The sequence below is a fragment of the Equus przewalskii genome, chromosome 5 (assembly GCF_037783145.1).
Source record: "Equus przewalskii isolate Varuska chromosome 5, EquPr2, whole genome shotgun sequence".
NCBI classification, from domain to species: Eukaryota; Metazoa; Chordata; class Mammalia; order Perissodactyla; family Equidae; genus Equus; species Equus przewalskii.
Window position 1 is genome coordinate 73,237,405 of NC_091835.1, and position 16,924 is coordinate 73,254,328.

Consider the following 16,924-nt stretch of genomic DNA (forward strand, 5'->3'; position numbering starts at 1 on the left):
CATGTAATAATTACAAATGCATGCATATTAAATGAAAATTACTTCGAATTGGGATATACAGATGGTCACAGCTATTCTACTCCTTGACACGTGTGAACTTCCTTATATTTCAATAATTATTGATTTGCATCATTTTAAACCTATTTAATTTCAGTCCACTGTATTCATTTAATCACCAGAGTTTAACCCCAAATTTATCAATGTTGTAAATGTATGCTGTTTCCAAAGTTTCACCATTGTTAAATATCACTTTATGGAAAATTGTGCTGTTTCTACTTATCTTAAATCATTTAGCTTCTTTCATATTTTTTTTTTTGAGGAAGATTAGCCCCAAGCTAACATCCGCTGCCAATTCTCCTCTTTTTGCTGAGGAAGACCGGCCCTGAGCTAACATCCATGCCCATCCTCCTCTACTTTCTATGTGGGATGCCTGCCACAACATGGCTTGATAAGCAGTGTGCAGGTCCACACCCGGGATCCCAACTGGCGAACCCCGGGCCATGAAGTGGAATGTGCATACTTAACTGCTGTGCCACTGAGCAGGTCCCTACATTTTTTATAATTACAAAATATTACAAGCATAACCTTTGTGAAAATATTTTTATACATTGTCAGAACAATTGATAGAAGTGAAATTTCTTTAACATGCTGATATTCATATTTAGAACTCTGACATACTAGCATTATTATGAGAGATAATGTGTTCCTCAAGTCAAGTGTACAAGAGTGTCTCTGTGCAGACGCTCAAGTCAAGAATGTATATCTTCTTTTCCTTTAAACAATTATTACCTTCATTCATTCACGGACTAATATGGGTCAAGCCTGGTTGCAGATTTATTGAAGTAAGATTTACACACAATAAGTGGACTCTTTTTAATACCTCATGATAAATTTTTACAGGTATATATACCTCTCTAATCCTTACCCTCACTGTATCGATAATGACCATTTCCATCTCCCTAGAAAGATGCTCTATATCCCTTCCTAGCAAAGCCCTCTGTTCCCAGGAAGCCAGTGGTCTACTTTCTGTCATTTTAGATTAGATTTGATTTATCTTTTTCTTGTGTTTCATATGAATGGAATCATATATGGCATTCTTCCTTTATAAAGTTTTTTATATTTCCATCTTTACTATTGTATATATCAGTAGTTCATTTGTATTGCTGGGAAATTTTCCACAATTTAGACATATCACAACTTGTTTCTTTATTGAACAATAGATGGAAATTTTGAATATCTCTGGGTTTGTTTATTGGGAATAAAGCAGTTATGAATATTAATCTGCAAGTTTTTGCATAGACATATGTTTTCATTTCTCTCAGGCAAATACTTAAGTCTCACTTGTTGGGTCAAGTGCAAGTTTATGTTTGACAGACAAATAGGTTTGAAGAGGCTGTAACATTTTACATTCTCGGAAACAATATATGAAATTTCCAGTTGCTTTAAATCATCACTGATCCTTGGTATTCTCAGCCTGTTCATTTTTTTTTTAATTAAAAATTTCTTTTAGGGGGCTGGCCCCGTGGCCAAGTAGTTAAGGTTCTGTGCACTCAGCTTCAGTGACCAGGGTTCCCTGGTCTATGGAGGCATCCCACATACAAAATAGAGAAAGATTGGTATGGATGTTAGCTCAGGGCCAACCTTACTCAAGCAAAAAAAGAGGAGGAAAGGTAACGGATGTTAGTTCAGGGTGAATCTTCCTCACACACACACACAAATTATTGACATATAATCGATATACGTCATTCTATTAGTTTCAGGTGTACAGTGTAATGATTTGATAATTAGTATTTATTGCAAAATGATCACCACAGTATGTTTAGTTAGCATACATCACCACACAGTTAGAATTTCTTTTCTTGTGAGGAGAACTTTTAAGATCTACTCTCTTAGCAATTTTCAAATATACAAAGCAGTATTATTAACTATAGTCGCCATGTTGTAAATTATATCCCCATGACTTATTTATTTTATAACTGGAAGTTTGTACCTTTTGAACACCTTCACCCGTTTGGCCCACCCAACTCCTGCCTCTGGCTACTACCAACCTGTTCTCTGTATCTATGAGTTTGTTTTTTTTTTCTTTTTCAGATTCCATATATAAGTGAGATCATACAATATTTGTCTTTGTCTGTCTGACATATTTCCCTTAGCTTAATGCCCTCAAAGTCAATCCATGTTGTCATAAATGACAAGATTTCCTTCTTTTTGTGGTTGAGTAATATTCCATTTACCTATCTCTCACATTTTATTTATCCTTTCATCCATCAATGAACACTTAGGTTGTTTCCATGTCTTGGCTATTATAAATAATGCTGCAATGAACATGTTGGTGCATATTATCTCCTCAAGTTAGTGTTTTCATTTCTTTTGAATAAATACCCTGAAGTGAAATCCTTCAATGATATGGTAGTTCTATTTTTAATATTTTGAGGAACCTCCATACTATTTTCCATAGTGGCTTCACTAAGTTACATTCTCACCAATAGTGCACAAGGTTTGCCTTTTCTCCACATCCTGACTAATACTTGTTATATCTTGTCTTTTTGATAATAACCATTCCAACAGATGTGAAGTGATAGCTCACTGTAGTTTTGATTAGTATTTCCTTGAGGATTAGTGATGTCAAGCACCTTTACCTGTTCATCATCAGTAAGACTTCTTGGAAAAATGGCTATTCAGACCCTCTACCCACTTTTTAATTGGATTGTTTATTTGTTTGCTATTGAGTTGTATGAGTTCTTTGTGTATTTTGAATATCAACCTCTTATCAGATACATGATTTGCAAATATTTTCTCCCGTTTCTATGTAGAAGCTTTTTAGTTTGATGTAGTCCCACTTGCTTAGTTTTGCTCATGATGCCTTTACTTTTGGTGTCAAAGCCAGAAAAAATCTAAGCCAAGACCAATGTCAGAGAGCTTACCCTCTATGTTTTATTCTACTAGTTATGGTTTCAGGTCTTATGTTCAAATCTTTAATCCATTTTGAATATATTTTTGTGTATGATGTAAGAAAGGGGTCCATTTTCATCTTTTTACTTAGGACAATCTGGTTTTCCCAACACTGTTTATTGAAGAGAGTATCCTTTCCCTGCTGTATATTCTTGGCTCCTTTGTCAAAAATTACTTGAACATATTTGTGTGAGTTTGTTTCTGGGCTCTCTATTCTTTTCCATTGATATTTGTGTCTGTTTTTACACCAATACCATACTGTTTGGATTACTATAGCTTTGTAATATAGTTTGAAATCAGAAAATGTGAGGCCTCCAGCTTTATTCTTCTTTATCAAGATTGCTTTGGCTGCTCAGGGTCTTTTGTGGTTCCATACAAATTTTAGGATTGTTTGTTCTATTTCTATGAAAAACGTCATGGAATATTTTTTAGGGATTGCATTGAAAACGTTAATTGCTTTGGGTAGTAGGGACATTTTATCAATATTAATTCCTCCAAGGAGGCTGAGGTGTTTGAAGTCACAGGGAAGAACTTCAGGCTTCCTTGATCTCCAATCTCCTCTTCAACTCAGCAAGTTTTCTGTGCCTTAACTTGCTCTGTTCTATGTTATGGTGACTTATCTGATTGACGACTTTGAGGAAAATCCTGAACATACTTCCCTAAGGGAATTCTGGGATTTGTGATTAATCTAAGCACCAAAGAGCAGACACATTGGTGAAGAATCCCTAGATGATGTGAAGTTTGAGAAACGTTCTGGGAGCCCTGGCTACTTTTGCCCATGGCATTCTGCAAATCTTGATGAGGTGGGTCCAGTAAAGTGCTTGATTCTTTGGGTGGTGACATGAATGAATGTATCTAAAGGGTAAGGTGAGCCAGGAGTAAAAGAACCCTGACGCAGAATTTAGCTCAATTTCACCTCATCAGCTTTCGAGTTTGTTTTAAGATGCGTCCAGACTGCTAATCAGGCAACTAGCAGAAATAAAACAAATAAAACAAAAAGTTTCGTCCTAGGATGATAACATTATTCTAGCTTACATTTTTTTTTTGCAAATGATTCTCGAGTACTGTACAAGGTCCGAAACATAGATGAGAATTAACAGACATGTGAGAAGAAAAGAGACGATGTGAGTGAAAGCGAAGAAAAGTGGACAAGAGAAACAGACTCATAGTACTTCAGATAATGGAAACGCAAGATAGAGACCGCAACAAATCCATGGCTACTGTTTTCAAAGAAACAGAAGACAAGATAAAAAAAAACCATATTATGGAAATCTATAAAAAATGGCTCAGTACTTTAGAAAGATAAACAAACAGTTTTAATTCTGGAGGAACCACAAAGAGTATATAAAAAGGAATATACTGTATAACACACAAATTAATATGAAGATCTCGAAAATAAAAAAAGAAATGAAATTAGAACAAACTGAAAACACCTAACAACATGGTAGGTCTAAAAAAATTTTTTACATTAAAATAAATGGACTGAAAAGAAGCCAGTTATAAAAGCCGACGTCTTCTATCATTCTATTTATGTGAAAGTCCAGAATGGGCAAATCTATAGAGAAAGAAAATATATTAGTGGTTCGTAAGGCTGGGAAGAAATGTGGGGAGAGTTGAGTGGGGAGTGGCTGCTGGTGGGTACAAGGACCTTAGTGAAGTGAAGAAAACAATCTAAAATTAAACGATGGTGATGCATCACAACTTTATAAATATACCAAAAGATCATTGAATTATACACTCTAAATGGGTAAACTGTATGACACGTAAATTACACAGTAACAGAACTGTTTTTCAAAAATAGACTGAGTACTCCAGTCAAAAGAAAAGATTAAAAAATCTTAGATATCTTGCTAAAAATCTTACAGCGAGTAAGAGCGGTAACAGTGTTTCACCATTTAAAAATGTAGTTGTATATTTATTCATCAGTTTATTTAGTCTCTTATGAATCATTTTACACTCTTTTCTGTCTTTCACAACGGAAAAAGATCTACAAGAAGAATACTTACACAAAGATTTTTTTTTAAATATCGGCAGAATAATTGCCAGAAGTAAAATTTCTTCAACAAATTGAATGTTTATTTTTAGAACTATAATATACTAGTAATGCAGAGTACAGTAATTAAAATTTCCCTTCAGGTCAAGAACTTCAGAGTGCCTTTGGATACAGACCCATGCAATGAATTAGCATCTTTTTTCCTGTATAGAGTATGAGAAATATTACCTTAATTTAACCAGGGCCTAATTGGGATCAAAGCTGTGTTGCAGATTTTTTGAGGTATAACTTACTGAGAATAAAATGTAACCATTTTAAATGCACATTTTGATGAGTTTTGACAAATGTGTACACCTCTATAACCAGAACCACAATAAAGACAGACTATTCCCATCTCCCAAAAAGTTTCTCTTTCATGTCCATTTTTATCATTCACTCCATCTCTAGTCCCAGACAACCAGCCATCTACTTTCTGTAATTATAGATTTAGTTTATAAAAAGTCTATGGTGTTTTCTAGAATTTTGTATAAGTTGAATTATACAATATGCATGCTTTTGAGTCTGGTATATTTCACTTAACATAAAATTTTTGAAATTCACTCTTGTTATTCCATGTATCAGTAACTCATTTCTAAAATTAGTTTTATTTAAAAGGGTGAATATCATAAAATTTTCCCTTTTAAGATCTATAATTTTCTGAGGTTTAGTATATTCATGGCATTTTTCACTTATCACCATTATTTAATTGTAGAACATGTGTATCCCCCCAAAAGCAAACCGTTAGCAGTCACTTCCATTCTCCCCTACTTCTAGTCCCTGGCAACCAGTAATCTACATTCTGTCTCTGTGGAATTGTCAATTCTGGAATTTTAATTTAAGTGGAACAACAGGATATGTGGTCTTTGTGGTCTTTGGTGACCGGCTTCTTTTACTTAGCAGAATGTTTTCAGGGTCCATTCATGTTGAAGCATGCATCAGTTCTTCACCCCTTTTTTTGCCAGATAATATTCCATTGTGTTACTATATCACACTTTGCTTATCCATTCATCTGTTGATGGATATTTGGGTTGTTTTCACTTTTTGTCTATTATGAATAATGCTACTATAAGCATTCAGGATTAAGGTTTTGTGTGTATGTATATTTTCAATTCTCTTTGACATGTACCAAGGAATAAAGTTGCAAAGTCATTTGGTTACTCTATGTTTAATTTTTGACAAACTATAAAACTGCATTTCAAACTTGCTGTACTATATTATGAATATTCAGCAAAGAAAGATTGCTCCAGTAGCTTCACATCTTTGCTGACACTTATTTCCTCAGTCCCTTTCGCTTTAGCCGTCCCAGTAGGTGTGAAGAGGCATCTCATTGTGTTTTGATTTGCATTTCCTTCATGACTAAGGATATTGAGTATCTTTTCATGTGTATATTGGCCATTTCTATATCTTACTTGTAGAAATGTCTTTGTAGAAATTCAAATTCTTTACCTATTTTAAAATTGAGTTGTCTTTTTATTATTGAGTTGTTAGAGTTCTTTATATATTCTCTGTACAAGTCCCTGATCAGATATAGGATTTGCAAATATTTCTCCCTTTCTGTGAGCTGCCTTTTGCTTTTTCAATGGTGTTCTTTGAAGCACAGAAGTTTTAATTTTGACGAAGTCCCATTTATGCATCTTTTTATTTTGCCATTTGTGTTTTTGGTGTCATTTCCAGGAAACCATTGCTTAATTCGAGACCACAAAGATTTGGTGTACTTTTGTAAGCGTTCTATATTTTTAACGTCCACATTTTGGTCTTTGGTCCAATTCGAGTTAACCTTTGTGTTTGCTGTGTGGTAGGGGTCTATCTTCATATTTTTGTGTATGGATATTCAGCTGTCTCAGCCCCATTTATTAAAAAGCTGTTGCTTCTTCATTCGATTATCTTGGCACTCATTGAAAATTAGTTGACTACAAATGTCAGGGTTTACTTCAGCATTCTTAACTCTGATTTATTGGTCTATGTATTTATACCTAACCAGAATACTGTTTTGATTAGTCCTTTATAGTAAGGTTTGACATCAATGTGTAAGTATTCCAATTTTTTATTTTCCAAGATTGTTTGGCTTATTGTGGTTCCCTTGCATTTCCATATGAATCGTAGTGTTAGTGTGCCACATCTTGCAAAAGAGGCAGCTGAGATTTTGATAGAGATTGTAGTGAATCTATAGATTAATTTGGGGAGTATTGGCATCTCAGTAATATCAAGTCTTCCAGACTGTGAATATGGGGTATCTTTCCATTTATTGATATTTTTAATTTATTTCAATAATCTTTATAACTAGTTTTCAGTGTATAAATCTTATGCTCATTTTGTTAAATTTATTTCAGAATATTCTTTTTAATGTCATGGAATATGGAATTGTTTTCTTACTCTCATTTTCAAATTGTTCACTGCTAGTATATAGAAATGCAAATAATCTTTGTTATTGGGACCAGCTGGGTGGTCCAGAGGTTAAGTTAGTGAGTTCTGTTTCAGGGGCCCGGGGATCACCAGTTCAGGTCCTGGTCTGCGGACCTGCGCACCAGTAATCAAGCCATGCTGTGGTAGGCATCCCACATATAAGATAGAGGAAAATGGGCATGCATGATAGGTCAGGGCCAATCTTCCTCAAAAAATATGATAATAATATTTGTTATTGATCATGTATCCTGCAAACTTGCTGAACTTGTTTATTAGCTCAAATAATGTTTTGTGGATTTTGTGGATTTTCTATATACAAGTTTATATTGTCTGAAAATATAGTTTTGTTTCTTCTTTTCGTGTCTTTTTGTTTCATTTCTTTTTTCTTTCTCTAATTGCCCTATTAAAAATCTCTAGTACGGGGGTCGGGCCAGTGGCGCAGTGGTTAAGTGTGCACATTCCACTTCTCCATGGCCCAGGGTTCGCCGGTTTGGAGCCCAGGTGTGGACATGGCACCTCTTGGCAAAAGCCATGCTGTGGTAGGCGTCCCACATATAAAGTAGAGGAAGATGGGTATGGATGTTAGCCAGGGCCAGTCTTCCTCAGCAAAAAGAGGAGGATTGGCAGTAGTTAGCTCAGGGCTAACATTCCTCAAAAAAAAAATTCTCCAGTACAATGTTGAATAGAAGTGGAGAAATCAGACATCCTTTTACTGTTTCCGATCTTAGAGGGAGAGCAATCTTCCACCATTAAGTGATGAGGTTACCTGGTACTTTTTAGTAGATGTTTTTATAAAGTTGAAGAAGTTGTTTTCTATTCCTAGTTTTCTGAGTGTTTTTATCATGAACTGGTGTTGGATTTTGTCAAATGCTTTTACTGTGTCTCTTGAGATGATCATGTGGCTTTTGTTCTTTATTCTATTAATATAGTGTCATAGATTTGTTGATTTTTGGATGGTAAATCAATCTTGTATTCCTGGGATGCATCCTTCTTCATCATATATGGTGTATAATCATTTTGCGTGTGGGTTGTGCTGGATTTAGCCTTCAAGTATTTTGTAGATGATATTCAGGCCTGAATTGATAAGGAACATGTATTCATAAGGTCCATAGTTTTCTTTCTTGTCACATATTTGTCAGGTTTTGGGGTCATGGTAATACTGGCCTTGTAGAATGAACTGGAAAGTGGTTTTTACTATCTTCATGAGTTTGCAAAGGACTGGTGTTGATTGTTCTTTAAACGTTTGGTAAAATTCACAATTGAAGACATCTAGGCCCTTTGTTTGCTTTTGGGAAGTTTTTTGATTACTAATTCAATATCTACACTTGTTATAAATCTATTGAAATTTTCTATTTCTTCTGAGTCAATTTTAGTGGTTGATGTCTTTCTAGGAATTTGTCCATTTCACCTAGGATACATAACAAGTTTATAATTGCTCTTAGAGCTTCCTCATAGTTCTTCTTCTTGTAAGATTTAGTGATGTCCCTTTCTTCCTGATTTTAGAAATCTGAGTCTTTTCTCTTTTTTATCTTGTTCAATCCAAATAAATATTTTTCAATTTTATGGATATTTTCAAATAACCAACTTTTGTTTCATTTTTTCTAATATTTTTCTATTCTCTAGTTCATTTATTTCCACTCTCATCTTTTTTATTTTTTTCTTTCTGCTTGCTTTGGGTTTAGAGTGCTTTTCTTTTTATATTTATAATTTTTTGTGATGAGAATGTTATATTTCCTTTTTGTCCAGCTTTTTTGAGATATGATTGACATACAGCACTGTATAATTTTAAGGTGTGCAACATAACGACTTGACCTACATATTCTGAAAGTATTATGAAAATAATTTTATTTAATATCCATCATCTCATACAATGCAAGAAAAAAGTAAAAAATGATTTTTTCGTTGTGATGAGAACTCTTATGATTCACTCTCAACAAATTTCAAGTATGTCATACAGCAATGTTAACTATAGTCATCATTTTGCTCATTACATCCCCAGGACTTGTTTATGTTATAACTGGGAATTTATATCTTATGACCACCTTCATCCAGTTTCCACCTCCCTACCCCCACATCACCTCTGGCAACCACAAATCTAATCTCTTTTTCTATGAGGTCTTTTTTTTAAATTAGATTCCACACATAAATAAGATCACACAGTATTTGTCTTTCTCTGGCTGACTCATTTCACTTAGCATAAAGCCTTCAAAGTCCATCCATGTTGTTGCAAATGGTATGATTTCCTGCTTATTTATGGCTAAATAATATTTTGTTGTATGATGTGTAACATTTATACATTCAAATAGGTTTTCTTTTTTGCATTTTTGTTTATTTTTACTGAACTAGTATTAATAAAATAGACCACAACTTAATTTTTTTCACGGAGAAACAGACATTTGATATTCTATCATTGTGTAGATCTAAGTCTATTTGAAAAAAAGTTTCTTTATTTAAACCAAATATATATACCCAGCCCTCACTTATGAGTGGGATTGTATGATCGATGTTTTATTTTGATTTTTCTCCTTTTCTTGGTCTACCCATTCTTCTTTCTGATTGTAGCACTTAGTTTCTGCTTTAGATAACCTGCATTAAATTTTGTCTTCCTTTAATACTCTATGGGCTCAGTGACTATATACCAAAGCATAAATAAATGTTTCTACAATACATAAATAATCTATACATACACACATGTACATGCTCATATGAAAATTTTCCAACCAAGAATATTGATTCAATTTCTTTTGTTCTAATTATATTTTATGTTATTTTAAGAAATTTTCTAATTTCTTTATATACTCTCTACTTTCACGTTAAATTTGTTCTCTTGGGAAAGAGAATTATGGTATGACTTCACTCATATGTGGAAGATATACAAACAAACAAACACATAAATACAGAGTACAGATGGATGTTTACCAGAGGGCAAGAGACCAGGGGGAGGGCAAAAGGAGTAAAGAGGCACATATGTGTGATGGATAAAAACCAGACAATTGGTGGTGACCACGATGCAGTCTACACAGAAACTCAAATATAAAAATGTGTATGTGGAATTTATATAACGTTATGAACCAATGTGACCTCAATAAAAAAAGAAATCTAAAAGAAATTACTGTCTTGGTACTTACATTTTTATGGCTCACATGACTGAAATAATATTTTCTAATTGATTTCCTCTTATTTATTGCTGTTGCAGTCTACTCAGTTTTAAATATTTTGCATTTTTTCGGCTAGAACATCAAATTCTTTTATTAATTCCACTTGTGTCCTATTAGAGTTTCTTGAGTTTTCTAAATACGTAAGAATGTCCTCAAGGAAAAAGAATAGATGATGAATTTTAAAAATAAAATGTCTGGGCCATTTATCCTTATTTTTTTGAGATGTTTTAGAAATATTATTTTCTTTTACCTAGTTGAGAGAAAGGCAATTCTTTTGATTGAGTCCTTGAAGACTTCCTTAACTTGATTGTTTCTCAAGGTATAGATAAATGGGTTCAATGAAGGTGAAATAGAAGAAATAAGCAGTGAGACTACTTTGTTAACAGTCATTTCTTCCTTTGCTGTTGGATTCATATAGATGAAAATGCATGTGCCATAGGTGATGGAAACCACAATCATGTGGGAAGAACAGGTAGAAAAGGCCTTTTTCCTCTGCTGAACAGAAGGGAATCTAAAAATTGTCTTGATGATGCAAGCATATGACAAAACTACACAAGTAAGAGTCATATTCAGGGTCAGCACAGCACAGATTATAACTGTCTGTTCTATGAACCATGTGTCCGAGCATGAGATTTTCACTAAGGGCAATGCATCACAGCCAAAATGATCAATCCTGTTAGAGTCACAGAATTTTAGATTTAAACCCAGGCCAAGTGGTGGCATTATTACACATAAACCAGCCATCCAACAACAGATGATGAGAATCCTGCAGACTCTGCTGCTCATGATGATCACATAATGCAAGGGTTTGCATACGGCCACATAGCGGTCATAGGACATAGCAGCCAGCAGAAAAAATTCCGCTACTATACAGAGGTCAATAAAAAACAATTGGGTGGCACAAGCATTATAGGTAATGACCTTGTCACCTGTTGCTATGCTATACAAGTATCTGGGAATACAAGCAGATGTGAATGAGATTCCCAAGAAGGAGAAATTTTTTAAGAAAAAGTACATGGGTGTTTTAAGGTGGGAATCCATAAAGGTGAGTGTGATGATGGTCAGGTTTCCAGTTACACTCAGCAAGTAGGTGAGAAATAGAAAGATAAAAATCAGAACCTGAAGCTCAGGGTCATCTGTCAGTCCCAGCAGAATGAATGCTGTTATGGTACCGTTTTTCATCACTGACTTTTGACTTTTCTCCAATCTGTCTGTGATATTCAGAGAAATTTTCTTATGGATTATAGATTATTTTAACTGTTCTAAAATTTAATATATTCAGGCTTTTATATTTCATCATATGTAATTATATATATTGCATATATATTTACATTTAATGTCTATCCTGTGTTTAGGATTTTCCCATGTGACTAAATAGATTCCTCAGGAGGTGTAACTTTATGTGTGGCAATGTTTTTCAGCTTTCAAGAATTTTTCCGTCTTCAGAAACTAAATCATAAAATTTCACCCTTGATTTCATGTATGTTCTTGACACTTTGGGTCTTTTTTAAAAAAATGCTAATATAACTTGGGTCCACTCTACAGACTCTAGAGCAAAACTTGAAGTCTTTGTTCCAAAAGAAGATTTTTGTTTGCTGGTATGTTTTTAGGTTAAGAGTGCTTGATTCTAACAACAAATGTAAGCCCTGCTGCTTGCTCCCCACCCCCTGATACACAGTCCACATTTTTTTCTGAGTATGTGCATTACCCTTACTGAGTATATGTGTTACCTCTACTGCTGACACAAGTGATGACTGCCTTCTTTTCCCTCCTTCATCTTCCAGTCAATGAATTATTTTATCTTCATTGATCCTATACCAATAGGAACCCAAAATGTTTCTAGTACACAATTGCTATTTTAAATCTTGAGGTTTTCTGAGATTAATTAATAGAAAATATTTCCCCTTCTGTCCTTAGTTTGTTTTATGAGCAGATTCACTTTATTCTTTAACTTGTTCTCTTCTTACTGAGGTTGGGGCAGAGTTGCGTGTGACGATTTATCCAGTTCATAAAGTTCCCCAATATCTGGAAAAATCACTGAGGATCACGGCTCACTCAGAAGTTAGAAATCTCTTAGGAAATTTAATCTCTCATTCAAGAATCAAGTATTTATATAAAATTGAGATATAGAAGGTTATATATCTCTATCTTCCTTCCATCTTTTCTCCTAAACTGTCAGATGATATGTGCATCACTGTGAAATCATACTCAACTCTCCAAACTTTGAGCATATTCAACTCTCAAAGTATGGCTGCTTTTTTCCAAGATATTACAACTTACTCGATAACAGAAGTTAATAAACAGAGTCACGCTAAAGTGAAACTGACGCCTGTCTGTTTATTCTATCTTTCAAGGAAATGTTCAAAATGAACAAAGTCACCTGCAGCAAGATGCTCTCACTTCAGTCATTATATTATTCTTTTTGGGGCGGGAAGAGAATGGCGAGGGCTTGCTTATATACTTCTACATATACGAAGACACTTTATTTTTAATTTGAGGTTGACTGTCTATGCAAAGTTACCCTGAATATTTCTTGCATTAAGTTAGACACAGATTTGTTTACATATCTTATGCATAGAAACCACCCTTGATGACACTTATCTACAGAAGGAAAATTCATTCTAAAAAATGACATCTCATATTTATATATCTCAAATGCATTAAAATATATAAATGATCTCTGAAATCCATTTTCTTTACCAAAGACAATATAACTTAGATCCTACAAAGGGAATTACAATCAAAGCGACAAACTTTGTCATACTTACTCTTTTGTTGGTAAACCAGACTTTTGTTGGTGGTTTACACATGGCAATATTAAGACTACAAGGTTAAAGTGATATTTTTATAGAAGTATTTATGTCTTCACATTCACTGGCATGTCTAGGAGTGCATAGAGCTCCCTTTGTTTTCTGTCTCAAACAAGTTGGACAGACTTGCTTATGATGAGCTTAATGCTGTTACAAGTCTCCAAATATGTTCTTACTATCTCCATCATTGAAAAGACAATAAATTACTCTAAGGGCTGAGGAACTCTCTCCACCGGGGAAGAGATGATATTTTAAACCATCAGGAGAGAGAGAGAAATGCTTTTACAATGTCAAACATGACTTGTTAATTTGCAGGAAATGCCACTAAGTGAAAAAAACAAATGGCCCTTGGTGCTCTACAATCAAGAGTTATTAATTTATTTTCTGGTAATGAAGTGAAAAACACAAGTAACACAGGCTTCAGTGGGGACTGTGTCCTTGGAGATAGGAAGATGCTACAGCAGCCTTTGACGCAGGTCAGGAGGGCAACTGTATCACTTAAATTACATGGCTCATTTTTTTAACTTTCACATCTGGTAAAACATTTGGAAGATTGTAATTTTTTATTATATGAATCATTTGTTATAGGAATATTTTATTATCATTGGACAATTTTAATCAGATAAGCAAAATGAAATGTTTTACATAAGGCTACTGCTTACATTATGGACCTTTTCCTTCCAGATTTTTCATTCTCCAAATACATGAACTATCATAAGTATTATTCATGAATGCATAAAAATTTGCAACCACAACTTATAATTGGATACAAATGTATGATTTTAACGTTGCACAACAATATGAATGCACTTAATACATTTTACACTTAAAATTACTCAATGCATTTCACACTTAAAAATGGTCAAAATGGTAAACGTTATGTTAAGTATATTTTGCCACTATAAAAAACACACTTTTATATATTTAAACATATCTTAATTTATCACATAATATAAATTTTTGTTTTTTCCAATTATTCACTTTAATGATATTAGCTGCATGAATATTTTGGCAATTTTTAAACCAACGCCTGAATTAAATGTACAATGTTCTTTATTTTCCACAGTTATCAATCATTCTATCAAAAGTATTTTCACACAAATATTTTTGCATGTGTGAGCATAATTGGGAGAAGGGAAATTTCTAGATAAAAATATTATTTTGTTTTTGGAAAATTTATATAGTGTTATAAGAGCCATAAGATTATTCATATCAAACATTTGCCACCATAATTAGGTTTTAGTGTACATTATTTTTATTTTTATGCCTATTCATATCTTGTTCATTTAAATATGTTATATATGTATTTTAAGATTATGATAAGTCTTTAAAAATGTTAATGCTGATTTTTGGCATATATTTCATTTGTTTTACAGTCAAATCTGTCAAAAGTTTTTGCTTTTTAATTTTTAACAGGATTATTGAGTTATAATTGACATACAATCAACTGTACATAAAATGTGCAATTTGATAAGTTTTGACATATTTGTACTTCCTGAAAAGCATCATCACGATCACAGTAATAAATATATCCATCATTCCCTAAAGTTTCTTTGGGCCCCTTTTCTAAGTCCTTTACTCCTGCCCATCCCCCAGTGCTGCAATTCACAGGCAACAACTCACAATTTTTTGAGATTCATACATGTTATGTGTATCTATCTGGGGAGTCTCAGGACATTTTGTATCAGCTTGTTAACGTTGCTTATTGATAATAGTGACAATGATCATTTGCACTTGGTCTAGATGAGACCACTATAGGGTTCTCCTTTTGAGGCTATTTCATGTAGCCGTACTATTCCTACGTAAGTAGCAAAATCTAAAACTCCCCAGTTCTGACTCTATTTGGGCTCTCTGGGATTGAGTGTTTTCTGCACATATTGATGGTTTCTGATCTGAAAGAGAAAGTATGTCCAGCCATGTTCCCTACAGAGGGAGGACGATCACGGTGTGCACCTGACAGAATTAATTTTTAAATTTTATTTTGCTAAAACTTTGTTCATTAGCTCTGGGTCTTCACATTATTTTGTTCTTGTTGTGGAATTGTGATAGTACACCCATAAAGTTATATAAATTTATACTGCATTAGTATTTATATCTTTTTCTTATTTGAAACCTTATATATTTTGCTCTTTGTTTTGCATTCATCCATGTTTCTGAGAAATTTAACAATTTTCTTGAAATTTTTAAAAGAATCAACTTTTAGATTTATCTTTTTAAATTTATTTAATTTTCTTTCCTCAGTAAAATCCATGTTCTACTTGCTTTGGATTAATTTTATGGGTTTTAAAAATCTTATAATGAGCAGGAGTCGCTTTATTTTTTGTTCTGTTTATTTTACAAAATAATGAACATATTTATGGATGAATAATTCTTTAATTTCTTCTGAGTATACCTTTTTTACGCTTTATATGAATTGTTTTGAAGTATCTCTATTTCACTGCATATGTGTTTCTTAACTTCCAAAGAGTAACATTTGGATTCGCTCTTCAATTCTTTATAGGTGGCATTAGTAGATTATTTTTTATAGAATTTGGACTGTAAAAGCTCTCTTTCAGATAGACAGAGAAGTATAATAATGGTTCCCCACCCCATCCATAGTTCATAAGTCAAGAAGAAATAAAAAAAAATTCTTAGAGAACATTGGTATTTTCATGGAGTGGTCAATTTCTTTTCCTAAATTACATTTTTAAAGTCTTGACTTTATGCTATTCTGTCAGTATCATGTGTTTCACCACTTGGATCCTGATACTTCATCTCCCATCCCCATATGGACATTTGAACCTAAGCCCCTGTATCCATAATTCAAAAGCTTACATCTCTCCATCTTCCATTCTTTGCTTTCCCAGGAATCCACAAGTAATAGATGAGATGATTTATCTTCATTTCTTTTTTTCTTTTTTTTTCTGCTTTTTCTCCCCAAATCCCCCAAGTACATAGTTATATATTTTAGTTGTAGGTGCTTCTAGTTGTGGTATGTGTGATGCCGCCTCAACGTGGCCTAATGAGCAGTGCCGTGTCCGTGCCCAGGATCCGAACTGGTGAAACCCTGGGCCACCGAAGCGGAGCTCGCAAACTTAACCACTCGGCCACAGAGCCAGCCCCTTATCTTCATTTCTGATGATTCTGTATCTTTGCTAACTTGTGGTTACCCACACACTAACTGTTACTTCAAGCTATATATTCAAAAGGATATTTGTGAGATTTCATCCAGCATATTTTTCTGTTTTTTTTTTTTTTTTTTGCTGCTTTATCTCCCCAACCGCCCCCTCTACACTGTTGTATATCTCAGTTGCTGGTCCTTCCAGTTGTGGGATGTGGGACACCGCCTCAACGTGGCCTGATGAGTGGTGCCATGTTAGCGCCCAGGATCTGAACCCTGGGCTGCCACAGCGGAGTGCGTGAACTTAACCACTTGGCCACAGAGCCGGCCCCTTTTCTGTTTTGAATGTATTTTCTTAGAGTACTAGAAATGCTATTATTTTCTCTCTCAGTTGTTCCTTGTATTATTACGTAATGCCCTCATTCATCCTATTCAGTATTTTAACATAAAATTTCAATTCTTACTTGAA

At 33.9% G+C, this 16,924-nt stretch overlaps 1 protein-coding gene across 1 annotated transcript; it reads right to left on the bottom strand.

Annotated features, from left to right (window-relative positions):
- Positions 1-10,791: 10,791 nt before the first annotated feature.
- On the bottom strand, positions 10,792-11,727 carry LOC103551482 (olfactory receptor 6C2-like). The gene has a single exon (XM_008521018.2). The coding sequence runs from the start codon at positions 11,725-11,727 to the stop codon at positions 10,792-10,794; it is 936 nt and encodes a 311-aa protein (XP_008519240.2).
- Positions 11,728-16,924: the final 5,197 nt, after the last annotated feature.